This window comes from Myotis nattereri (assembly GCF_964212035.1).
Source record: "Myotis nattereri genome assembly, chromosome: 2".
NCBI classification, from domain to species: Eukaryota; Metazoa; Chordata; class Mammalia; order Chiroptera; family Vespertilionidae; genus Myotis; species Myotis nattereri.
Genome location: NC_138076.1, coordinates 181,817,820 through 181,843,491, shown reverse-complemented (window position 1 = coordinate 181,843,491; position 25,672 = coordinate 181,817,820). Strand labels below are relative to the sequence as shown.

General features: G+C 50.9%; 3 protein-coding genes and 1 pseudogene across 5 annotated transcripts; all 4 read right to left on the bottom strand.

Moving 5' to 3' along the window:
• Positions 1 to 907: 907 nt before the first annotated feature.
• On the bottom strand, positions 908 to 1,705 carry LOC308514281 (THO complex subunit 4-like; the record flags this gene model as incomplete). 2 transcript variants are annotated; one of them, XM_081084370.1, is made up of 2 exons in its annotated part: positions 908 to 1,533; positions 1,633 to 1,705. In XM_081084370.1, 2 exons carry the CDS (start codon positions 1,703 to 1,705, stop codon positions 908 to 910), a joined length of 699 nt encoding a protein of 232 aa, XP_080940496.1. The 2 variants fall into 2 exon arrangements, with proteins under 2 accessions (XP_080940496.1, XP_080940495.1); XM_081084369.1 differs by having other exon boundaries at positions 908 to 1,705.
• Positions 1,706 to 6,186: 4,481 nt separating this feature from the next.
• Positions 6,187 to 6,984, bottom strand: LOC308514405 (THO complex subunit 4-like; the record flags this gene model as incomplete). Its single annotated transcript, XM_081084570.1, has 1 exon — positions 6,187 to 6,984. One exon carries the CDS (start codon positions 6,982 to 6,984, stop codon positions 6,187 to 6,189), a length of 798 nt encoding a protein of 265 aa, XP_080940696.1.
• Positions 6,985 to 11,417: 4,433 nt separating this feature from the next.
• LOC308514406 (THO complex subunit 4-like) lies at positions 11,418 to 12,215 on the bottom strand (the record flags this gene model as incomplete). The annotated part of the gene is made up of 1 exon (XM_081084571.1): positions 11,418 to 12,215. The coding sequence occupies one exon, from the start codon at positions 12,213 to 12,215 to the stop codon at positions 11,418 to 11,420; it is 798 nt and encodes a 265-aa protein (XP_080940697.1).
• Positions 12,216 to 16,686: 4,471 nt separating this feature from the next.
• On the bottom strand, positions 16,687 to 17,483 carry LOC308514407 (THO complex subunit 4-like; annotated as a pseudogene). Its single transcript has one exon. The product of its transcript is annotated as a THO complex subunit 4-like (transcript).
• Between the last annotated feature and the right edge of the window lie 8,189 nt (positions 17,484 to 25,672).

Sequence of the window (25,672 nt, the reverse complement as noted above, 5' to 3'; positions counted from 1 at the left end):
GCTTGGTGTGTCAGCATTTTGAAAAACCCTAACTTAACTCTGGTGCCATGTCACATATAGAAATTTTTTGATATTTGCAACCAGAGTGAAACGAAGACTTATATTTTTGATATTTATTTTATATATTTAAATGCCATTTAACAACGAAAAATCAACTAAAAAAATGAGTTCGTGTGTCACCTTTGGCACGCATGTCATAGGTTCGCCATCACTGACCTACATGGTGCATGTGTTAGTCATCAGGATCATTTTGCCCTTCTAACAGGTTCACACCCAGCTGCTGGTTTTCAGTAGAAGTGCTTGTATGAGGAACTTTCTGTCTCCTGTAACATGCAAAGCTCAGCCTGTTTGATCTGCATGCATAGAGAAGCCTAGGTTTTATATGGTGTTTGATTTATTATTCAACTCCCTGTGCTAGTTGCATTGTGAGTAGTTCTATAGGGAAAAGTCCTGGTGAATAAGTGATTCCATTTTGTGTGTCATAAAAGCAAGAAAGTGAATGCAATGTTTATGTAGCACAACCTTCACACTAGTTCTTATCTGCCAGGGAAGAATAATAAATACCTGTTGATCTGGTAAACTTAATAGGGCTGTATTTCAAAGTATTTATGACTGCACATTTGGGGAAAATGACATACCTCTTCTATTTGAAAATACTTGTATGTGTTATTTTAGTGTGTAATATGGAAACATGAACCACTCAAGGTTTTGTGGGTTTTCTTAAGCTTTCCTGTTGTTTGTATTTTGTTTTTAATATATATTTTTTATTGATTTCAGAGAAAAAGGTGTGGACAGAGTCAGCGAGGAAGGAATGACACGGAGACAGCGTTCATCAGATGATCAGCAGCGTAGCCAGGTCCTAGCCAGATTGTCCAGGCCCAGCTGCACGCGCGGACGTGCTGGTGCTTTAGCTGGTGTCCATCCACGCGTTGTAAGCGTCCAGCTGGGCATCCAGCTCCTCCGCCGAGATCTGCTGCCTGGAACTCCGGCAAGTGCCCCTGCCTCTGCCCCGGCTGCCTCGGCGGGCGCCTCTGCGGGTGCCGCCACCGAAGCCTCCAGATCCTCGGTTCCAGGTCCTCCCGCCTCTGTTGCCACTGGGTCCCGGCCTGCGCCGCGTGTCTGCCTGTGAGGTGAGGAGCTGGATGTTCATGGGGCGGCCGTCCAAGGGGACGCCGTGGTAGCGCTGCATGGCTGCCAGGGCGTCTGCCTTCCGCTCAAAGTGCACGTGGGCCGTTCCCAGGCTGCGGCCAGAGCGGTCGCAGTGCAGGGCGGCCTTCTTCAGAGTCCCGCAGTCCGCAAACAGCTCCTGGATGTCCGCGTCCGACACGGCGAAGTCCAGGTTGGACACCAGCAGTTTGCCTCCCGTCTCCACGCCGGCGCCCCCGCCGAAGCCGCTGTCGAAAAGGTCGTGTTGCCACCTGTCGGGAAGCGGTCTGGGCCGGCTGTAGGGCGCCAGCCGGTTCCTGCCTCTGCCGCCCGCCACGCTGCTGCGGCCGAGGGCCGCCCGGTTCTGGTTCCGGATGGGCCCGCCGCCTGGCCTCACTGGGTTCACTGGTGCGGGGGCCTGCGCTCTGCCACTGCGGCCTCCCTGGGAGCCGGCCCGGCCTGGGCCCCAGCCCCCACCTCGGCCACGGCCGCGGCCGCCCCGCTGGCTGCGGTTCAGCTTAATGATGTCGTCCAGAGACATGTCCATTATGTCGGCCATGACTAGCGCGGAATATGCCTTGGCTTGAGCCCGCGCGTCAGCACGTTGGTCCCTCACTTCGGGTGGGAGCAGAGTCCCAGGCGGGCGGTTGTGGATTGGCTACAGGAGGAGCTTGGCCAGTGCACCCTGGGGTCGTAGCTGGGCTAGCTGAGCTGTGAGGTGCCTGGTTGAGGGCGCAGTCGTTCTGGACCTTCCCGCAGGCACGGAGTCGGCTCTGCAACTGTAGGAAGGCAGCTCTGCAACTCCAGGTTCTGTATTGATTCTCCTGCTACATCTGTATTTATACCAGTGGATTTTAATCCTATCCATTCTATCCCAAAGGCTAGGGCGTTTGTTATCACCATTCTAAGGTCACTACCCAATTGTTCTGTTCAGCTACAAGGAAGTAAATGAAGAAGATTAGCCTAAGTAAAGATTATGTAGCTTAAGGGTGATTGTTCCTGGTGAAGTGATTAACTACCCGCCTAGCACTCAGTTAAGGGTTTTACAGATTAGTCCCTCCCTTAGTCCTGTTAATCCCTAACTCCAGGGAAAAATCCCCACCTGGGAAAACAACCTTTTTCAGAGAGGTGACCTTGGTTAAAACACAGCGAAAAGAAGGGGAGCAAACATATTGAGAACACTGTGCCATATACACCAGGTCCCTTGAAACCTGAGACACCCTTGAGGAGGAGGGGCCACAGGGTCTGTCACTGACCCTCCTACCCACCCCCTCTCCATCTACAGCATGGATATGGTCTCTGGAGGGTGTGTTTCAGGAAGAGAAGAGTTGGAAAAGTAGAAGGCGGCAGTTGCCCCTTCTGAAGAGGAATCCCCAAGTGAGGACTGGACCTGGAGATTCTGTTTCTCTCATCACTGTCATTCAAGTCAGCTGTCCTAGGACTGGGTACTCCACGGTCGGTCGGTCGTGTCATCGGCCCTTGTGAAATGGCTGCTAAACACATAGATAGAGACACGCAGAGCTACAGAACACACTGCTCTGGCTCTTCTCCTCGGTGGACTGCGAACTGCCATCTGACTCATCATGGCTCTGGAACACGGAGGGGGAGGGTTCCCTGTTCCTGCTTAGTTTGTGAACATGAGTTTGGGAAGTCTCTCATCATAGCCACAGGGAACACATGGGTCAGTGTTGAGTGTAGCCAGTAGGTCAAGGAGAGTGTCAGAAAGAGGATATGTTGGCATGAAGTAGAACTTGCAGACTCTCCTAAAGTCACAAAGCTTCCCAGAAACACCAACGTGCTTTTAGATTCCGTGCTTTTGGAAAGGCCAAAGGAAATGTGCGGAGAAATAAAACAACATTGTGTGCATGTGTCTGTGTTTGTGTGTGAGTGTGTGTGTGTGTGTGTGTGCGGGGGGTGGGGTGTGCGTGTGTGTGTGTGGTGGTGGTGGTGGTGGAGGGGGTGGGTGTGGGGTCGTTTTGCCTTTGGGAGGTGAACCAAAGTGGAAGATAACGTACCTTCAGCACAAGAGTGGGACAGTGGGGCTTGTATGCTTTTGCCCCAACTGGGTGTGTCAGTGGCCAGGGGGGCAAGCCTAGCAGAGCCCAGGAGCCCTGTACACACAACCAGAGGAGTTGTGCTGCGAAGGGTGATGACCCTTTGAAGGGAAACCATGGACCTTGTCATGAAGGGCTCTGCCGCACCCTCCACGCACAGGGAAGATTGGAATGGGTCTGCTCCCTCCCCATAAGCCTGCTTAGTTCCCAGGGACAACACCGGCTGTCACTCTGTGCTTGCCCTGGGTGCTGAGGTTCTAGGGATTCTGGGTCAAATGGCCAAACCTTTGGATCGCCCCAGAAGGTTTGGAGATCAATTTGGCTGCCCCTGGAAACACTTGCCTAGCACCCCCTCAGGGCAAGTGTGGGACCCCGCACGGATGCGGATAATGTCCTGGGGGCCGCTCCCCAGCAGCTCCTGGCGATTCGGTTTCGTCTCCTGTCTGAGCAGAGCCTGGGAGAGAGACCACGTGAAGGAAACACGCGTGAGCAGGTGCCAGACCGCTCGGTGACACAAAGCACTGTGGGAAGGAAAGGAAACGTACACATTTCGGAGACAAGAAGGATTTGTGGATTTTATCTTTATTTGTGCAAGTTAAAACAGGTTCCTGATCACGGAAATAAAGCAAAACAAAACAAAACATGGGCTCCGGGTCAGGATTCACAAGCACAGACGTTCTCACGTCTCCCGCTGTCCCTGCGTCATTCAGGGAAGAGGGTCAGCAATGAAAGGGTTGCGTGGTGTCATCCCCCCAAGAGCAGCGGGAAGAAGCCGCCCATGTCCCAGCCACCACCCCCAGGCTCCCTGGGAAAGCAGGGTCCAGCCTCGGGAGGGAGAGCCTGTCCTCTGTCCCAGCCCGAGGGTGCGGGCTCCTTCCTGGCAGGCGCTCTTCTCCACCCGCCTGGGCTCACCCAGCCAGCTCCAGGCCTCCAGGTGCCTTGCAAGAGTCGCGGCCCACGTGGGGGAGTTTGGAGGAAAACAGAGTCCTCATGGGTGAATGGTCCGCGGAGGGAGGCAGAGGGGCTGCAGCGCCCGCAGTTTCAGTGCCAGGAAGTCCGGGCCCTGGGCCCCAGGCCTGTGTCCTAGGGGAACAGGACGCTTCTGGGCCTGATGTTGGGCACTTTGCCGTTGGCGCTCAAGCTGCGCACAGCCTCTCTGAGATCCTTGGGTTGCAGGGGCGTCCTTTCCCCCCAGGTCTCGCACACGTCCAGGGCCTCTTCCACCACCTCCCGGACGAAGGCCTTGTCCGGCCCAGCCCGACCCTGGCGATGATCGCGGTCTGCTGTGTTGGGGTCCAGCCCAGCAAGTCCAGGGATTCCCAAAGGTGTGGACAGGGTTGGCGAGGAAGGAAGGACACTGAGTCAGTGTTCATCAGTTGATCACCAGCGTAGCCAGGTCCTAGCCAGGTTGTCCACGCCTAGCTGCACGCACGGACTTGCTGGTGTCCATCCTGGGGATCTCAGCAGGCCTCAGACCTGCTTCACGCTAGGTCTTGTCCTTGCAGAGGACATCAAGAAATCCCTGCTGGTGCACTGTGAACACTGCCTGACCTCACTGGTGAAAACAATAAATCCCCGGCACCCTTTGGCTATTGCTGATAAAAATGCTTTGTCAAGCCCGTCTGGTGTGGCTCAGTGGTTGAGCATTAACCTCTCAACCGGGAGGTCATAGTTCAATTCCTGGTCAGGGCACATACCCAGGTTCAAGCTTAATCCCCTATGTGGGGCATGCAGGAAGCAGCTGATCAATGATTCTCTCTCCTCATTGATGTTTCTATCTCTCTCTTCCTCTCCCTCCCCCTTCTTTTCTGAAATCAATAAAATATATATTTATTAAAAATGCTAGAAGCATCAAACAGATTGTCAAAGGACAGCGGGGAGTCTAGGGAGAATTTGGGGGGAGGGGGCGGAGTGTGTAGGAGATGAACCAAAGGACTTGTGTGCAGGCATATAAGCATAACCAATGGATGCAAAACACTGGGGGGGGGGGGGCGGGGGGGAGGGGTCAGCAGGCAGTGTGGGCATGTGCCAGGGATTAGGGGAGGCCTGGAGAAGGTCAACGGAGGGAAAAAAGGGACATATGTACATACCTGTAATACTTTAAACAATAAAATAAAAATTAAAAAATAATTATCAAATAAATAAATAAATAATGCTTTGTTGAGTTTCAGCAAATTAATCCCAGTTTAGTTATCCCAGCAAGCTTTTGTAGGCACTCGATAAGCACATGTTGGGAAAAAAAATTTCCTGAAGATAGACATTCTGATGCCTCCCTCTTATGACCTACATGGTGCATGTGTTAGTCATCAGGATCATTTTGCCCTTCTAACAGTTTCACACCCAGCTGCTGGTTTTCAGTAGAAGTTCTTGTCTGAGGAACTTTCTGACTCCTGTAACATGCAAAGCTCATCCTGTTGATCTGCATGCATAGAGAAGCCTAGGTTTTCTATGTTGTTTCATTTATTATTCAACTCCCTGTGCTAGTTGCATTGTGAGTAGTTTTCTAAGGGAAAAGTCCTGGTGAATAAGTGATTCCATTTTGTGTGTCATAAAAACAAGAAAGTGAATGCAATGTTTATGTAGCACAACCTTCACACTAGTTCTTATCTGCCAGGGAAGAATAATAAATACCTGTTGATCTAGTAAACTTAATAGGGCTGTATTTCAAAGTATTTATGACTGCACATTTGGGGAAAATGACATACCTCTTCTATTTGAAAATACTTGTATGTGTAATTTTAGTGTGTAATATGGAAACATGAACCACTCAAGGTTTTGTGGTGTGTTATTTTTAACTTTCTTGTTATTTGCATTTTGTTTTTAATATATTTTTTATTGATTTCAGAGAAAAAGGTGTGGACAGAGTCGGCAAGGAAGGAACGATTCGGACACAGCGTTCAGTTGATGAACAGCGTAGGAGGTTCTCCAGCCAGGTAGTGTGTCCAGGTTGTCCAGTCCCAGCTGCACGCGCAGACTTGCTGGTGCTTTAGCTGGTGTCCATCCTCGCGTTGTAAGCGTCCAGCTGGGCATCCAGCTCCTCCGCCGAGATCTGCTGCCTGGAACTCCGGCCGGTGCCCCTGCCTCTGCCCCGGCTGCCTCGGCGGGCGCCTCTGCGGGTGCCGCCACCGAAGCCTCCAGATCCTCGGTTCCAGGTCCTCCCGCCTCTGTTGCCACTGGGCCCCGGCCTGCGCCGCGTGTCTGCCTGTGAGGTGAGGAGCTGGATGCTCATGGGGCGGCCGTCCAAGGGGACGCCGTGGTAGCGCTGCATGGCTGCCAGGGCGTCTGCCTTCCGCTCAAAGTGCACGTGGGCCGTTCCCAGGCTGCGGCCAGAGCGGTCGCAGTGCAGGGCGGCCTTCTTCAGAGTCCCGCAGTCCGCAAACAGCTCCTGGATGTCCGCGTCCGACACTGCGAAGTCCAGGTTGGACACCAGCAGTTTGCCTCCCGTCTCCACGCCGGCGCCCCCGCCGAAGCCGCTGTCGAAAAGGTCGTGTTGCCACCTGTCGGGAAGCTGTCTGGGCCGGCTGTAGGGCGCCCGCCGGTTCCTGTCTCTGCCGCCCGCCGCGGTGCTGCGGCCAAGGGCCGCCCGGTTCCGGTTCCAGATGGGCCCTCCGCCTGGCCTCACTGGGTTCACTGGTGCGGGGGCCTGCGCTCCGCCACCGCGGCCTCCCTGGGAGCCGGCCCGGCCTGGGCCCCAGCCCCCACCTCGGCCACGGCCGCGGCCGCCCCGCTGGCTGCGGTTCAGCTGAATGATGTCGTCCAGAGACATGTCCATTATGTCGGCCATGACTAGCGCGGAATATGCCTTGGCTTGAGCCCGCGCGTCAGCACGTTGGTCCCTCACTTCGGGCAGGAGCAGCGTCCCAGGGTCCCGGTTGTGGATTGGCTTCAGTGCGCGCTGGGGTCCGGGCTGGGCGGGCTGAGCTGTGAGGTGCCTGGTTGACATTGCAGTCCTTCTGGACCTTCCAGCAGGCACCAAGTGGGCTCTGCAACTGTAGGAAGGCAGCTCTGCAACTCCAGGTTCTGTATTGATTCTCCTGCTACATCTGTATTTATACCAGTGGATTTTAATCCTATCCATTCTATCCCAAAGGTTAGGGCGTTTGTTATCTCCATTCTAAGGTCACTACCCTATTGTTCTGTTCAGCTACAAGGAAGTAAATGAAGAAGATTAGCCTAAGTAAAGATTATGTAGCTTAAGGGTGATTGTTCCTGGTGAAAGTGATTAACTACCCGCCTGGCACTCAGTTAAGGAGTTTTACTGATTATTCCCTCCCTTAGTCCTGTTAATCCCTAACTCCAGGGAAAAATCCCCACCTGGGAAAACAACCTTTCTGGGAGAGGTGACCTTGGTTAAAACACAGCGCTAAGAAGGGGAGCAAACATATTGAGAACACTGTGCCATATACACCAGGTCCCTTGAAACCTGAGACACCCTTGAGGAGGAGGGGCCACAGGGCCTGTCACTGACCCTCCTACCCACCCCCTCTCTATCTACAGCATGGATATGGTCTCTGGAGGGTGTGTTTCAGGAAGAGAAGAGTTGGAAAAGTAGAAGGCAGCAGTTGCCCCTTCTGAAGAGGAATCCCCACGTGAGGACTGGACCTCCAGATTCTGTTTCTCTCATCACTGTCATTCAAGTCAGCTGTCCTAGGACTGGGTAGTCCACGGTCCTTCAGTCGTGTCATCGGCCCTTGTGAAATGGCTGCTAAATGCATAGATAGAGACACGCAGAGCTACAGAACACACTGCTCTGGCTCTTCTCCTTGGTGGACTGGGAACTGCCATCTGACTCATTATTGCTCTGGAACACGGAGGGGGAGGGTTCCCTGTTCCTGCTTAGTTTGTGAACATGAGTTTGGGAAGTCTCTCATCATAGCCACAGGGAACACATGGGTCAGTGTTGAGTGATAAGGGTAGCCAGTAGGTCAAGGAGAGTGTCAGAAAGAGGATATGTTGGCATGAAGTAGAACTTGCCAACTCTACTAAAGTCACAAAGCTTCCCAGAAACACCAACGTGCTTTTAGATTCCGTGCTTTTGGAAAGGCCAAAGGAAATGTGCGGAGAAATAAAACAACATTTTTTTTGTGTGTGTGTGTGTGTGTGTGTGTGTGTGTGTGTGTGTGGTGGTGGTGGTGGTGGAGGGGGTGGGTATGGGGTCGTTTTGCCTTTGGGAGGTGAACCAAAGTGGAAGATACCATCCCTTCAGCACTAGAGTGGGACTTGGGGCTTGTATGCTTTTGCCCCAACTGGGTGTCTCAGTGTCCAGGGGGGCAAGCCTAGCAGAGCGCAGGAGCCCTGTAGACACCACTGGAGCAGTTGTGCTGTGAAGGGTGATGACCCTTTGAAGGGAAACCATGGACCTTGTCATGAAGGGCTCTGCCGCACCCTCCACGCACAGGGAAGATTGGAATGGGTCTGCTCCCTCCCCATAAGCCTGCTTAGTTCCCCTGGACAACACCGGCTGTCACTCTGTGCTTGCCCGGGGGGCTGAGGTTCTAGGGATTCTGGGTAAAATGGCCAATCGTTTGGATCGCCCCACAAGGTTTGGAGATCAATTCGGGTGCCCCGAAAAACGCTTGCCTAGCACCCCCTCAAGGCAAGTGTGGGACCCCGCAGGGATGCGGACAATGTCCTGGCGGCCGCTTCCCAGCTGCTCCTGGCGATTTGGTTTCATCTCCTGTCTGAGCAGAGCCTGGGAGAGAGACCACGTGAAGGAAACACGTGTGTGCAGGTGCCAGACCGCTTGGTGACACAAAGCACTGTGGGATGGAAAGGAAACGTACACATTTTGGAGACAAGAAGGATTTGTGGATTTTATCTTTATTTGTGCAAGTTAAAACAGGTTCCTGATCACGGAAATAAAGCAAAACAAAACAAAACATGGGCTCCGGGTCAGGATTCACAAGCACAGACGTTCTCACGTCTCCCGCTGTCCCTGCGTCATTCAGGGAAGAGGGTCAGCAATGAAAGGGTTGCGTGGTGTCATCCCCCCAAGAGCAGCGGGAAGAAGCCGCCCATGTCCCAGCCACCACCCCCAGGCTCCCTGGGAAAGCAGGGTCCAGCCTCGGGAGGGAGAGCCTGTCCTCTGTCCCAGCCCAAGGGTGCGGGCTCCTTCCTGGCAGGCGCTCTTCTCCACCCGCCTGGGCTCACCCAGCCAGCTCCAGGCCTCCAGGTGCCTTGCAAGAGTCGCGGCCCACGTGGGGGAGTGTGGAGGAAAACAGAGTCCTCATGGGTGAATGGTCCGCGGAGGGAGGCAGAGGGGCTGCAGCGCCCGCAGTTTCAGTGCCAGGAAGTCCGGGCCCTGGGCCCCAGGCCTGTGTCCTAGGGGAACAGGACGCTTCTGGGCTTGATGTTGGGCACTTTGCCGTTGGCGCTCAAGCTGCTCCCAGCCGCTCTGAGATCTTTGGGTTGCAGGGGCGTCCTTTCCCCCCAGGTCTCGCACACATCCAGGGCCTCTTCCACCACCTCCCCGAAGAAGACCTTGGCCGTCCCAGCCCGGCCCTGGCGATGAGCGCGTTCTGCTGTGTTGGGGTCCAGCCCAGCAAGTCCAGGGATTCCCAAAGGTGTGGACGGGGTTGGCGAGGAAGGAATGACACTGAGTCAGTGTTCATCAGTTGATCACCAGCGTAGCCAGGTCCTAGCCAGGTTGTCCACGCCTAGCTGCACCCACGGACTTGCTGGTGTCCATCCTGGGGATCTCAGCAGGCCTCAGACCCGCTTCACGCTGGGTCTTGTCCTTGCAGAGGACATCAAGAAATCCCTGCTGGTGCACTGTGAACACTGCCTGACCTCACTGGTGAAAACAATAAATCCCCGGCACCCTTTGGCTATTGCTGATAAAAATGCTTTGTCAAGCCCGTCTGGTGTGGCTCAGTGGTTGAGCATTAACCTCTCAACCGGGAGGTCGTAGTTCAGTTCCTGGTCAGGGCACATACCCAGGTTGCAAGCTTAATCCCCTATGTGGGGCATGCAGGAAGCAGCTGATCAATGATTCTCTCTCCTCATTGATGTTTCCATTTCTCTCTTCCTCTCCCTCCCCCTTCCTTTCTGAAATCAATAAAATATATATATTTTAAAAATGCTAGAAGCATAAAACAGATTGTCAAAGGACAGCGGGGAGTCTAGGGAGAGTTTGGGGGGAGGGGGCGGAGTGTGTAGGAGATGAACCAAAGGACTTGTGTGCAGGCATATAAGCATAACCAATGGATGCAAAACACTGGCGGGGGGGGGGGACGGGGGGCAGGGATGAGCGGGCGGTGTGGGCAGGTGCCAGGGATTAGGGGAGGCCTGGTGAAGGTCAATGGAGGGAAAAAAGGGACATATGTACATACCTGTAATACTTTAAATAATAAAATAAAAATTAAAAAAATAATGATCAAATAAATAAATAAATAATGCTTTGTTGAGTTTCAGCAAATTAATCCCAGTTTAGTTATCCCAGCAAGCTTTTGTAGGCACTCGATAAGCACATGTTGGGAAAAAAAATTTCCTGAAGATAGACATAGTGATGCCTCCCTCTTATGACCTACATGGTGCATGTGTTAGTCATCAGGATCATTTTGCCCTTCTAACAGGTTCACACCCAGCTGCTGGTTTTCAGTAGAAGTTCTTGTCTGAGGAACTTTCTGACTCCTGTAACATGCAAAGCTCAGCCTGTTGATCTGCATGCATAGAGAAGCCTAGGTTTTCTATGTTGTTTGATTTATTATTCAACTCCCTGTGCTAGTTGCATTGTGAGTAGTTTTCTAAGGGAAAAGTCCTGGTGAATAAGTGATTCCATTTTGTGTGTCATAAAAACAAGAAAGTGAATGCAATGTTTATGTAGCACAACCTTCACACTAGTTCTTATCTGCCAGGGAAGAATAATAAATACCTGTTGATCTAGTAAACTTAATAGGGCTGTATTTCAAAGTATTTATGACTGCACATTTGGGGAAAATGACATACCTCTTTCTATTTGAAAATACTTGTATGTGTTATTTTAGTGTGTAATATGGAAACATGAACCACTCAAGGTTTTGTGGTTTTTCTTAAGCTTTCCTGTTGTTTGTATTTTGTTTTTAATATATATTTTTTATTGATTTCAGAGAAAAAGGTATGGACAGAGTCAGCGAGGAAGGAATGACACGGAGACAGCGTTCATCAGATGATCAGCAGCATAGCCAGGTCCTAGCCAGGTTGTCCAGGCCCAGCTGCACGCAGGGACGTGCTGGTGCTTTAGCTGGTGTCCATCCACGCGTTGTAAGCGTCCAGCTGGGCATCCAGCTCCTCCGCAGAGATCTGCTGCCTGGAACTCCGGCCAGTGCCCCTGCCTCTGCCCCGGCTGCCTCGGCGGGCGCCTCTGCGGGTGCCGACACCGGAGCCTCCAGATCCTCGGTTCCAGGTCCTCCCGCCTCTGTTGCCACTGGGTCCTGGCCTGCGCCGCGTGTCTGCCTGTGAGGTGAGGAGCTGGATGCTCATGGGGCGGCCGTCCAAGGGGACGCCGTGGTAGCGCTGCATGGCTGCCAGGGCGTCTGCCTTCCGCTCAAAGTGCACGTGGGCCGTTCCCAGGCTGCGGCCAGAGCGGTCGCAGTGCAGGGCGGCCTTCTTCAGAGTCCCGCAGTCCGCAAACAGCTCCTGGATGTCCGCGTCCGACACTGCGAAGTCCAGGTTGGACACCAGCAGTTTGCCTCCCGCCTCCACGCCGGCGCCCCCGCCGCAGCCGCTGTCGAAAAGGTCGCGTTGCCACCTGTCGGGAAGCGGTCTGGGCCGGCTGTAGGGCGCCCGCCGGTTCCTGCCTCTGCCGCCTGCCGCGCCGCCGCGGCCAAGGGCCGCCCGGTTCTGGTTCCGGATGGGCCCGCCGCCTTGGCTCACTGGGTTCACTGGTGCGGGGGCCTGCGCTCCGCCACCGCAGCCTCCCTGGGAGCCGGCCCGGCCTGGGCCCCGGCCCCCACCTCGGCCACGGCCGCGGCCGCCCCGCTGGCTGCGGTTCAGCTTAATGATGTCGTCCAGAGACATGTCCATTATGTCGGCCATGACTAGCAAGGAATATGCCTTGGCTTGAGCCCGTGCGTCAGCACGTTGGTCCCTCACTTCGGGCGGGAGCAGAGTCCCAGGCGGGCGGTTGTGGATTGGCTACAGGAGTAGCTTGGCCAGTGCGCCCTGGGGTCCTAGCTGGGCGGGCTGAGCTGTGAGGTGCCTGGTTGAGGGCGCAGTCGTTCTGGACCTTCCCGCAGGCACGGAGTCGGCTCTGCAACTGTAGGAAGGCAGCTCTGCAACTCCAGGTTCTGTATTGATTCTCCTGCTACATCTGAATTTATACCAGTGGATTTTAATCCTATCCATTCTATCCCAAAGGCTAGGGCGTTTGTTATCACCATTCTAAGGTCACTACCCAATTGTTCTGTTCAGCTACAAGGAAGTAAATGAAGAAGATTAGCCTAAGTAAAGATTATGTAGCTTAAGGGTGATTGTTCCTGGTGAAGTGATTAACTACCCGCCTAGCACTCAGTTAAGGGTTTTACAGATTAGTCCCTCCCTTAGTCCTGTTAATCCCTAACTCCAGGGAAAAATCCCCACCTGGGAAAACAACCTTTTTCAGAGAGGTGACCTTGGTTAAAACACAGCGAAAAGAAGGGGAGCAAACATATTGAGAACACTGTGCCATATACACCAGGTCCCTTGAAACCTGCGACACCCTTGAGGAGGAGGGGCCACAGGGTCTGTCACTGACCCTCCTACCCACCCCCTCTCCATCTACAGCATGGATATGGTCTCTGGAGGGTGTGTTTCAGGAAGAGAGGAGTTGGAAAAGTAGAAGGCAGCAGTTGCCCCTTCTGAAGAGGAATCCCCACATGAGGACTGGACCTCCAGATTCTGTTTCTCTCATCACTGTCATTCAAGTCAGCTGTCCTAGGACTGGGTAGTCCACGGTCCTTCAGTCGTGTCATCGGCCCTTGTGAAATGGCTGCTAAACGCATAGATAGAGACACGCAGAGCTACAGAACACACCGCTATGGCTCTTCTCCTCGGTGGACTGGGAACTGCCATCTGACTCATCATGGCTCTGGAACACGGAGGGGGAGGGTTCCCTGTTCCTGCTTAGTTTGTGAACATGAGTTTGGGAAGTCTCTCATCATAGCCACAGGGAACACATGGGTCAGTGTTGAGTGTAGCCAGTAGGTCAAGGAGAGTGTCAGAAAGAGGATACTTTGGCATGAAGTAGAACTTGCAGACTCTCCTAAAGTCACAAAGCTTCCCAGAAACACCAACGTGCTTTTAGATTCCGTGCTTTTGGAAAGGCCAAAGGAAATGTGGGGAGAAATAAAACAACATTGTGTGCGTGTGTCTGTGTTTGTGTGTGAGTGTGTGTGTGTGTGTGTGTGCGGGGGGTGGGGTGTGCGTGTGTGTGTGTGGTGGTGGTGGTGGTGGAGGGGGTGGGTGTGGGGTCATTTTGCCTTTGGGAGGTGAACCAAAGTGGAAGATAACGTACCTTCAGCACAAGAGTGGGACAGTGGGGCTTGTATGCTTTTGCCCCAACTGGGTGTCTCAGTGGCCAGGGAGGCAAGCCTAGCAGAGCCCAGGAGCCCTGTACACACAACCAGAGGAGTTGTGCTGCGAAGGGTGATGACCCTTTGAAGGGAAACCATGGACCTTGTCATGAAGGGCTATGCCGCACCCTGCATGCACTGGGAAGATTGGAATGGGTCTGCTCCCTCCCCATAAGCCTGCTTAGTTCCCAGGGACAACACCGGCTGTCACTCTGTGCTTGCCCTGGGTGCTGAGGTTCTAGGGATTCTGGGTAAAATGGCCAAACCTTTGGATCGCCCCAGAAGGTTTGGAGATCAATTTGGCTGCCCCTGGAAACACTTGCCTAGCACCCCCTCAGGGCAAGTGTGGGACCCTTACGGATGCGGATAATGTCCTGGCAGCCGCTCCCCAGCAGCTCCTGGCGATTCGGTTTCGTCTCCTGTCTGAGCAGAGCCTGGGAGAGAGACCACGTGAAGGAAACAAGCATGAGCGGGTGCAGGACCTATCGGTGACACAAAGCACTGTGGGAAGGAAAGGAAACGTACACATTTCGGAGACAAGAAGGATTTGTGGATTTTATCTTTATTTGTGCAAGTTAAAACAGGTTCCTGATCACGGAAATAAAGCAAAACAAAACAAAACATGGGCTCCGGGTCAGGATTCACAGGCACAGACGTTCTCACGTCTCCCGCTGTCCCTGCGTCATTCAGGGAAGAGGGTCAGCAATGAAAGGGTTGCGTGGTGTCATCCCCCCAAGAGCAGCGGGAAGAAGCCGCCCATGTCCCAGCCACCACCCCCAGGCTCCCTGGGAAAGCAGGGTCCAGCCTCGGGAGGGAGAGCCTGTCCTCTGTCCCAGCCCAAGGGTGCGGGCTCCTTCCTGGCAGGCGCTCTTCTCCACCCGCCTGGGCTCACCCAGCCAGCTCCAGGCCTCCAGGTGCCTTGCAAGAGTCGCGGCCCACGTGGGGGAGTGTGGAGGAAAACAGAGTCCTCATGGGTGAATGGTCCGCGGAGGGAGGCAGAGGGGCTGCAGCACCCGCCGTTTTGGTGCCAGGAAGTCCGGGCCCTGGGCCCCAGGCCTGTGTCCTAGGGGAACAGGACGCTTCTGGGCTTGATGTTGGGCACTTTGCCCTTGGCGCTCATGTTGCGCAAGGCCTCTCTGAGATCCTTGGGTTGCAGGGGCGTCCTTTCCCCCCAGGTCTCGCACACATCCAGGGCCTCTTCCACCACCTCCCCGAAGAAGACCTTGGCCGTCCCAGCCCGGCCCTGGCGATGAGCGCGTTCTGCTGTGTTGGGGTCCGGCCCAGCAAGTCCAGGGATTCCCAAAGGTGTGGACAGGGTTGGCGAGGAAGGAATGACACCGAGTCAGCGTTCATCAGTTGATCACCAGCGTAGCCAGGTCCTAGCCAGGTTGTCCACGCCTAGCTGCACCCACGGACTTGCTGGTGTCCATCCTGGGGATCTCAGCAGGCCTCAGACCCGCTTCACGCTGGGTCTTGTCCTTGCAGAGGACATCAAGAAATCCCTGCTGGTGCACTGTGAACACTGCCTGACCTCACTGGTGAAAACAATAAATCCCTGGCACCCTTTGGCTATTGCGATAAAAATGCTTTGTCAAGCCCGTCTGTTGTGGCTTAGTGGTTGAGCATTAACCTCTCAACCGGGAGGTTGTAGTTCAATTCCTGGTCAGGGCACATGCCCAGGATGCAGGTTTAATCCCCAATGTGGGCATGCGGGAAGCAGCTGATCAATGATTCTCTCTCCTCATGGATGTTTCTATCTCTCTCTTCCTCTCCCTCACCCTTCCTTTCTGAAATCAATAAAATATATATTTTTTAAAAATGCTAGAAGCATCAAACAGATTGTCAAAGGACAGCGGGGAGTCTAGGGAGAGTTTGGGGGGAGGGGGCGGAGTGTGTAGGAGATGAACCAAAGGACTTGTGTGCAGGCATATAAGCATAACCAATGGATGCAAAACACTGGGGGGGGGGGGGGACGGGGGGCAGGGATGAGCGGGCGGTGTGGGCAGGTGCCAGGGATTAGGGGAGGCCTGGTGAAGGTCAATGGAGGGAAAAAAGGGACATATGTACATACCTGTAATACTTTAAATAATAAAATAAAAATTAAAAAAATAATGATCAAATAAATAAATAAATAATGCTTTGTTGAGTTTCAGCAAATTAATCCCAGTTTAGTTATCCCAGCAAGCTTTTGTAGGCACTCGATAAGCACATGTTGGGAAAAAAAATTTCCTGAAGATAGACATAGTGATGCCTCCCTCTTATGACCTACATGGTGCATGTGTTAGTCATCAGGATCATTTTGCCCTTCTAACAGGTTCACACCCAGCTGCTGGTTTTCAGTAGAAGTTCTTGTCTGAGGAACTTTCTGACTCCTGTAACATGCAAAGCTCAGCCTGTTGATCTGCATGCATAGAGAAGCCTAGGTTTTCTATGTTGTTTGATTTATTATTCAACTCCCTGTGCTAGTTGCATTGTGAGTAGTTTTCTAAGGGAAAAGTCCTGGTGAATAAGTGATTCCATTTTGTGTGTCATAAAAACAAGAAAGTGAATGCAATGTTTATGTAGCACAACCTTCACACTAGTTCTTATCTGCCAGGGAAGAATAATAAATACCTGTTGATCTAGTAAACTTAATAGGGCTGTATTTCAAAGTATTTATGACTGCACATTTGGGAAAAATCACATACCTCTTCTATTTGAAAATACTTGTATGTGTTATTTTAGTGTGTAATATGGAAACATGAACCACTCAAGGTTTTGTGGTGGGTTTTCTTAAACTTTCCTGTTGTTTGTATTTTGTTTTTAATATATTTTTTATTGATTTCAGAGAAAAAGGTGTGGACAGAGTCAGCGAGGAAGGAATGACACGGAGACAGCGTTCATCAGATGATCAGCAGCGTAGCCAGGTCCTAGCCAGGTTGTCCAGGCCCAGCTGCACGCACGGACTTGCTGGTGCTTTAGCTGGTGTCCATCCTCGCTTTGTAATCCTCCAGCTGGGCATCCAGCTCCTCCGCAGAGATCTGCTGCCCTGAACTCCAGCCAGTGCCCCTGCCTCTGCCCCGGCTGCCTCGGCGGGCGCCTCTGCGGGTGCCGACACCGGAGCCTCCAGATCCTCGGTTCCAGGTCCTCCCGCCTCTGAGCCACTGGGCCCCGGCCTGCGCCGCGTGTCTGCCTGTGAGGTGAGGAGCTGGATGCTCATGGGGCGGCCGTCCAAGGGGACGCCGTGGTAGCGCTGCATGGCTGCCAGGGCGTCTGCCTTCCGCTCAAAGTGCACGTGGGCCGTTCCCAGGCTGCGGCCAGAGCGGTCGCAGTGCAGGGCGGCCTTCTTCAGAGTCCCGCAGTCCGCAAACAGCTCCTGGATGTCCGCGTCCGACACTGCGAAGTCCAGGTTGGACACCAGCAGTTTGCCTCCCGCCTCCACGCCGGCGCCCCCGCCGCAGCCGCTGTGGAAAAGGTCGTGTTGCCACCTGTCGGGAAGCTGTCTGGGCCGGCTGTAGGGCGCCCGCCGGTTCCTGCCTCTGCCGCCTGCCGCGCCGCCGCGGCCGAGGGCCGCCCGGTTCTGGTTCCGGATGGGCCCGCCGCCTTGGCTCACTGGGTTCACTGGTGCGGGGGCCTGCGCTCCGCCACCGCGGCCTCCCTGGGAGCCGGCCCGGCCTGGGCCCCAGCCCCCACCGCGGCCACGGCCGCGGCCGCCCCGCTGGCTGCGGTTCAGCTTAATGATGTCGTCCAGAGACATGTCCATTATGTCGGCCATGACTAGCGCGGAATATGCCTTGGCTTGAGCCCGCGCATCAGCACGTTGGTCCCTCACTCCGTGGGTGCGGGGTTGTGGATTGGCTTCAGGAGCAGCTTGGTGAGTGCAGGCTGCGGTCCGGGCTGGAAGGGCTGAGCTGTGAGGTGCCTGGTTGAGGTCGCAGTCGTTTTGGACCATCCCGCACACACGTAGTAGGCTCTGCAGCTCCAGGTTCTGTCTTTATTCTCCTGCTACATCTGTATTTATACCAGTGGATTTTAATCCTATCCATTCTATTCCAAAGGATAGGCTGATTGTTATCTCCATTCCAAGGTCACTACCCTATTGTTCAGTTAAGCTACAAGGAAGTAAATGAAGATTATCCTAAGTAAAGATGATGTAGCTTAAGGGTGATTGTTCCTGGTGAAAGTGATTAACTACCCGCCTGGCACTCAGTTAAGGGGTTTTGCAGATTAGTCCCTTCCTTAGTCCCTTTAATCCCTAACTCCAGGGAAAAATCCCCACCTGGGGAAACAACCTTTCAGGGAGAGGTGACCTTGGTTAAAACACATAGCAGTAAGAAGGAGAGCAAACTTACTGAGAACAATGTGCCATCTACACCAGGTCTCTTGAAACCTGGGACACCCTTGAGGAGGAGGGGCCACAGGGCCTGTCACTGACCCACCCCCTCTCTATCTACAGCATGGATATGGTATCTGGAGGGTGCGTCTCAGGAAGAGAAGATTTAGGAAAGTAGAAGGCGGCAGTTGCCCCTTCTGAAGAGGAACCCCCAAGTGAGGACTGGACCTGGAGATTCTGTTTCTCTCATCACTGTCATTCAAGTCAGCTGTCCTAGGACTGGGTACTCCACGGTCGGTCGGTCGTGTCATCGGCCCTTGTGAAATGGCTGCTAAACACATAGATAGAGACACGCAGAGCTACAGAACACACTGCTCTGGCTCTTCTCCTCGGTGGACTGCGAACTGCCATCTGACTCATCATGGCTCTGGAACACGGAGGGGGAGGGTTCCCTGTTCCTGCTTAGTTTGTGAACATGAGTTTGGGAAGTCTCTCATCATAGCCACAGGGAACACATGGGTCAGTGTTGAGTGTAGCCAGTTGGCCAAGAAGAGTGTCAGAAAGAGGATATGTTGGCATGAAGTAGAACTTGCCGACTCTCCTAAAGTCACAAAGCTTCCCAGAAACACACACCAACGTGCTTTTGGATTCCGTGCTTTTGGAAAGGCCAAAGGAAATGTGCGGAGAAATAAAACAACATTGTGTGTGTGTGTGTGTGTGTGTGTGTGTGTGTGTGTGTGTGTGTGGTGGTGGAGGGGGTGGGTGTGGGGTCCTTTCGCCTTTGGGAGGTGACCCAAAGTGCAAGATACCATCCCTTCAGCACTAGAGTGGGACAGTGGGGCCTATATGCTTTTGCCCCAACTAGGTGTCTCAGTGGCCAGGGGGGCAGGCCTAGAGAGCGCAGGAGCCCTGCAGACACCACCAGAGGAGTTGTGCTGTGAAGGGTGATGACCCTTTGAAGGGAAACCATGGACCTTGTCATGAAGGGCTCTGCCGCACCCTCCACGCACAGGGAAGATTGGAATGGGTCTGCTCCCTCCCCATAAGCCTGCTTAGTTCCCCGGGACAACACAGGCTGTCACTCTGTGCTTCCCCGGGGTGCTGAGGTTCTAGGGATTCTGGGTAAAATGGCCAAACCTTTGGATCGCCCCACAAGGTTTCGAAATCAATTCAGGTGCCCCTGGAGACGCTGGCCTAGCACCCCCTCAGGGCAAGTGTGCAACACCGCACGGATGCAGACAATGTCATGGCGGCCGTTCCCCAGGTGTTCCTGGCGAATGGGTTTGGTCTCCTGTCTCCTCAGATCCTAGGAGACCACGTGAAAGAAAGATGCCTCAGTGGGTGCCAGACCTATCGGTGACACAAAGCACTGTGGGAAGGAAAAGAAACAGACATTTCGGAGACAAGAAGGATTTGTGGATTTTATCTTTATTTGTGCAAGTTAAAACAGGTTCCTGATCAGGGGAATAAAACAAAACAAAACACGTGCTCAAGGTCAAGATTCACCAGCACAGACGTTCTCAGGTCTCCCGCTCTCCCCGCCTCCTTCGGGGAAGAGGGTCAGCAATGAAAGGGTTGGGTAGTGTCATCTCCCCCAGAGCAGCGGGAAGAAGCCGCCCATGTCCCAGCCACCACCCCCAGGCTCCCTGGGAAAGCAGGGTCCAGCCTCGGGCGGGAGAGCCTGTCCTCTGTCCCAGCAGCTCTCCACAGGATCATGCGGGCTCCAGATTTTCTACCTTTCTCCACCTTTGACCTTCCTGCTGATCCTTTATGTCTCTTTTGCTAGTTCCTGGTTACCTCATCCCCCAGGCTTATCAATGTTGACGTGCCATTGGGCTCATGCCTTGGCCTTTCCCTTCCTCTCTACCTTCACTTCCTGGCTGGTTTCAATAGGGTTACCAGCCTCACATGCCACCTTTTTACTGACGACTCCCATATTTATGTCTCCAAAACAAATCACTCTGCTGAATCCAGACCGTATATCCAACTGCCTATTGGATAACCTCCACTTGAATATTTAATAAGATCTGAAACTCACCTATCTAAAATAGTCATCCCTGCCTCTAAACCAGTGGTTCTCAACCTTCCTAATGCCGCAACCCTTTAATACAGTTGCTCATGTTGTGGTGACCCCCAATTTCATTGTTACAAATTGAACATAATTAAAGCATAGTGATTAATCACAAAAACAATATGTAATTATATATGTGTTTTCTGAGGGTCTTAGGTGACCCCTGTGAAAGGGTCGTTCAACCCCTAAAAGGGTCGCGACCCACAGGTTGAGAACTGCTGCTCTAAACAATCTCAATTAATGCAACTACATTCCTCCAGTTGCTCAGGCTAAAATCTTGAAGTAATTCTTGATTCTTCTGTTACTCTCCCACCCTACATTTGGTCTGTCAGCATGTACCATCTCATCTAACAGTATTGATCTGTCTACTTATTTTTTATCTATCTACTAGAGGCCTGGTGCATGGATTCGTGCACTGGTGGGGTCCCTCTCCCTGGCCTGTGGGTCTTGGGCCAAAACTGGCTGTGCAACATCCCCCAGGGGTCCCGGATTGCGAGAAGGTTCAGGCCTGGCTGAGGGACCCCACTTGTGCACGATCAGGGCCAGGGAGGGACTGAGGGAGGGCTCCAGGTTGTATCTGGCCCATCTTGCCCAATCCCGATCGGCCGGACCCCAGCAGCAAGCTAACCTACTGGTCAGAGTAGAGCATCTGCCCCCTGGTGGTTGCATCATAGTGACTGGTCAAACGGTCTAATGAACGGTCAGACACTTAGCATATTAGGCTTTTATTATATAGGATTATTGATCCATCTAGTAACTCTGTACCTGTCTATCTATAACTTTTTGTCATCATTTCTTCTCCTGGATTATTGCTATAAATGTCTAATCCCACGGTTTCTATCCTTGACTCCTTCAGTTTATTTATTTTTCAGAGCTTGTATCTGTTCTCCTTAAAAATCATCCAATAGCTTCCCATCTCACTCAGAGTAAAAGCCAATGTCCTTTTATAACCCTAAGATCCTACATAGTTATTTATACCCCATTTATGCTCTGATTTTATTTCCTACTACTTGCCCCTATTCTGTTCACTGCAGCTACACTAACCTCCTTGCTGTTTCTCAAATATGTCAGGTAAACTTGTACCTCAGGACCTTTGCACTTGCTCTTCTGCCTTGCTATATTTTTACAGGTGTCCTCTGGATAGTTCTTTCCCTTTCTTCAGGGCTATATTCAAATTTACCTTCTGGTGATCCCTTCCTTGGCTGCCCCATCTACAATTGCAACCCTCCCTCTAAACTCATTTTTACATTCTTTTTATTTTTCTTTCTTAAGCACTTATAAGACTGTAATATACTAAATTTACAGTCAGTTATGTTAATTTTATGTCTCCTTTGGTAGGAAGTAAATTCTATGAGAGCAAGAAATTTATCTAATTTGTCCCAGTGTATTCCCAGCACTAGGATATACCTGACACACACAAAATACTCATTAATTGTTGAATGAGTGAATTAATTATAATAATGACTAGAGGCCTGGTGCACAAAAATTTGTGCACTCGGGGGGATCCCTCAGCCTGGCCTGTGTCCTCTCACAGTCTGGTACCCCTTGGGGGATAACCAGCTGCTGGTTTAGGCCTGTTCCCTGGGGAATTGGGCCTAAGCTGGCAGTCAGACATCACTCTGGCAGCCTGGGAGCAGGCCTAAGCTGCAGTCGGACATCCTTAGCGCTGCTGAGGAGGCAGGAGAGGCTCCTACCACCACCGCTGTATTGGCAGCCATCAGCCTGGCTTGTGGCTGAGCAGAGCTCCCCCTGTGGGAGCGCACTGACCACCAGGGGGCAGCTCCTGCATTGAGCTTCTGCCCCCTAGTGGTCAGTGTGTGTCATAGTGACCAGTCATTCCCAGTCTTTCTGCTGTGAGGGTCGGTTTGCATATTACCCTTTTATTATATAGGATAGAGGCCTGGTGCATGAGTGGGGGCTGGCTGGTTTGCCCTGAAGGGTGTCCCAGATCAGAGTGGGGGTCCTGCTGGGGTGCCTGGCCAGCCTGGGTGAGGGGCTGATGGGTGTTTGCCGGCTGGTCACACCCCCTTCAGGGTGTGGGTCCCCACTGGGTTGCCTGGCCAGCCTGGGTGAGGGGCTGAGGGCCATTTTCAGGCTGGCCAAGCACCCCAGTGACAGAAGCTCCCAGCCTCTCCTTTTTTTCTTTTTATTCTGGGATTTATTTACCTTCTATAATTGAAACTTTGTTGCCTTCAGTGGAGCTCAGAGCTGGCTCCTGCTCGCTCCAGCTCCGTGGCCATGGCCAGCTGAAAGCAGGTATCTGGGATTTATTTATCTTCTATAATTGAAACTTTGTTGCCTTCAGTAGAGCTCAGAGCTGGCCAGGAAGCTTGGCTTTCTTCATCACTGGAGCAACCAAGCCTCCTCCTGGCTTCAGCTCCTTGGCTGCTGGCCACCATCTTGGTTGGGCTAATTTGCATATAGTCGCTCTGATTGGCTGGTGGGCATGGTAGCAAAGGTACAGTCAATTTGCATGTTTGTCTTTTATTAGTGTAGATGGACATAATAAAAAATATAGACTGATAAGACAAACATGTACAGTGTATTGCTTACTTTTATACAACTTGGTGATAACTGTTGTTAAAAATAGTTATTACTTTATTCTCAATATTTCCACATCATCAAAAGTAGAGAGTTCTGTACACAGGCCACAGATAAAAAATACTAGAATTGTGGACTTCTACAAAAATGGTGATTTTTTATATATATATACCAAACTGGGGATTGAGTCAGCAACCTAGGCATGTGCCCTGACCTGGAATTGAACTGTGACCTCCTAGTTCATGAGTGGATGCTCAACCACTGAGCCATGCCGGCCAGGCAAAAATTGGTGATTTTTTTAACTGTAGAAATTTCCCAGTGACTTTTCAAATTCATGATATGAAATATTACTCATGATATACTATTTGAGTACATGATAATTACAAATCACAGGCTTATTAATGATTTCTGGGTCATCAAATTTCAACCTGCTACCAGCAGAGGGTGCTACGGATCCACATTTTCATACCTATGTGTTAAAAGAGTGTTTTGCTGAACTAAGGGGCAGATTTCAATACTGTAAATGACATTATCTTACAAATCTACATTTTATAATACTAAATCAACTACCAAAACATAATTAATTGAGTTTTTAATACCTCTTTTTTTCTCTTTTATTTATTCATTTGTTTAAATTGATAATATTGTACATTAATACAGTAAAAAAATATAGACAGAAGTAAATAAATCTCTCTTCTACTCCTGTTCCTTAGTCCCCCAGTTTCTCTTTTCCAGGTTACCATTGTCTCTACTTTCTTCTGTATTTACATGTGTGTTTGTTTTGCTTTGGTTTGTACTATATCTTTTTAAAAATATTTTTAATTGATTTCTAGAGAAAGAGGGAGAGAGAGAGAGAGAGAGAGAGAGAGGGAGGAGAGAGAGAGAGAGAGAGAGAGAGAGAGAGAGAGAGAGAGAGACATTGATGTGAGAGCTTCCTCCATGCCTCCTACCAGGGATAACGCCTACAACTCAGGCATGTGCCCTGACTGGGATCAAACCAGCAACTTTTTCATGCACAGGACTACACCCAACCAAAGGAGCTACACCAGCCAAGGCTATACTAATGTTTTAAATCACAAATGGTATAAGCACTATTCTTCACCTTAGGGTTGACTGATAACTTGACCACATAATTTTGGAATTCCATATTAGCCTTAAAGAACATTTCTTTGAAACAGCTGTATTTTATTCCAGTGTGTGAATGAACTGTAATTTATATCACCAGTTCTCTATTGGATGCAAAGGTTGTTTTTCATATTTTTCAATATTTTCACATCATCCAAGCATACTATATTTCACATCCATTCCAAGCATACTATAATAAATATATTTTACATGTATCTTTGTAAATATGTGCAATATATCTGGAGAGTCATTTCCTAGAGAAAAACAGGTAGCCATCAGGAAAATATTAAAGGTAGAGTCCTATCTCCCTATAAGCCAAATAAGCATCAAATCATAAAAATACTAGAAAGTAACATGGGGGAATGTTTTTATAATTTTGGAGTCAGGAAAGCCTTTCTATGCCTACCACAAACTCAGAGGTCACACAGAGAAAATTCAAATTTGACTGTGTTTTTTAAAAGTCTGCATGAAAAAAAAATGTCAACAAAAAATAAAAATGACAAACTGTAAAAATGCATATTTAACACATGAAATACAAAAAAACCTAAATTTCTTAATATATAAACAGCCTTTGTAAATTGATAAAATCAAACTCCTATTAAAAAACTGACCAAGAATCCAACCAAATAGAGCATACAAATGGAAATACAAATAGCTTTAGACATATGAAACCATATTCATAAGAAGAGAAATGTAAATTAAAATGATGAGATGCCATTCATACTTCACCTATCAGATTGGCAAAGATCAACACATTGTGCTGATGAGAGTGTGGGGAGCCAAGCTGCCTCACAGATTGTTGGTGAGATGATAAATTGATACAAACAGTATGGAAACCAAGTTGGTAATAGCTATCCAAAGTTTTAAAGGAAATCTTGTGGAGTTGTTTTTTGTTGCTGTTGTTGTTTTACTTTCAGTCAAATCTCTCCTGGCCTTAGCTGCATGTATTCAACTAGAAGAAAAGTCTACACGAGTTTAAAAATAATAACAATAATTTAAGGGCAGTATTGTGCCCTTTGAGTAATGTAATGACAACTGTATTGAACTATGGAAATTAACATGACAACTGAAAGAACCTCTGAGATCAGGAAATGGGTGGCACATTTTTTAAAAGGGGGGCTAAAAAGAGTTTCATTCATGAAGGTGTGGGCAGGGTTATAGGAAACAATAAAAAGTGGGGGTCAGGCATCATGGCTTTAGGGAGACATTACCATCCCAGCAAGGGCCAAGGGAGGGAAGAAGTGCAGAACCAAGTGAGGACTGTCACGAGACAGGAGCTGAGGAAAAGCCTGGGCCACTGTCAGACAGGGCTGGAGGGTGGGAGCCAGGAGAATGCAGAGCTCAGGCCCTGTCCCTTCCTGCCCACCTATTCTCTGTTGGTTCCTCTTCCTGGCCAAGTTCAATGGGCAATCAAAGGGCAGGAGGGGAGGGGCGGAGGGAGGCTGTCAATGGGGATCAGTAGACCTTGCTTTATTTCCAGAGGGTAGATCTGGAAGGGCAACAGGTGATTTTCATTTAGAGATACATACCTTGGTAATATCTTCAGAGCCTTGCTTTATTTTAAACTCCCTCCAAAACTGTGTTGCCAATTTTCCTTTCTCAGCATTCACTTCTGCGTTCTTCCTTTTCAGAATGAAGCCCATAGATCACTAGAATTCCCAATCCCTTTCTTTCTGGGACAATATCTTTATGAAATTGGCTTCCTGAAGACACTGCCTTTGCTTATTAAAATTTGATTAACAGAAAGCAATTTAAAGGCAACGATTTCTAGAATATAAGGGCACTAGAGAGTACCTTATAAGAAATCTGCTCTTACACAGACCAGATTTAAAAAAAGTGTTATGTTTGGGCGCATCTATACTAAGGGAGGGTTCCACTGTCTGGTTTTCTTCTC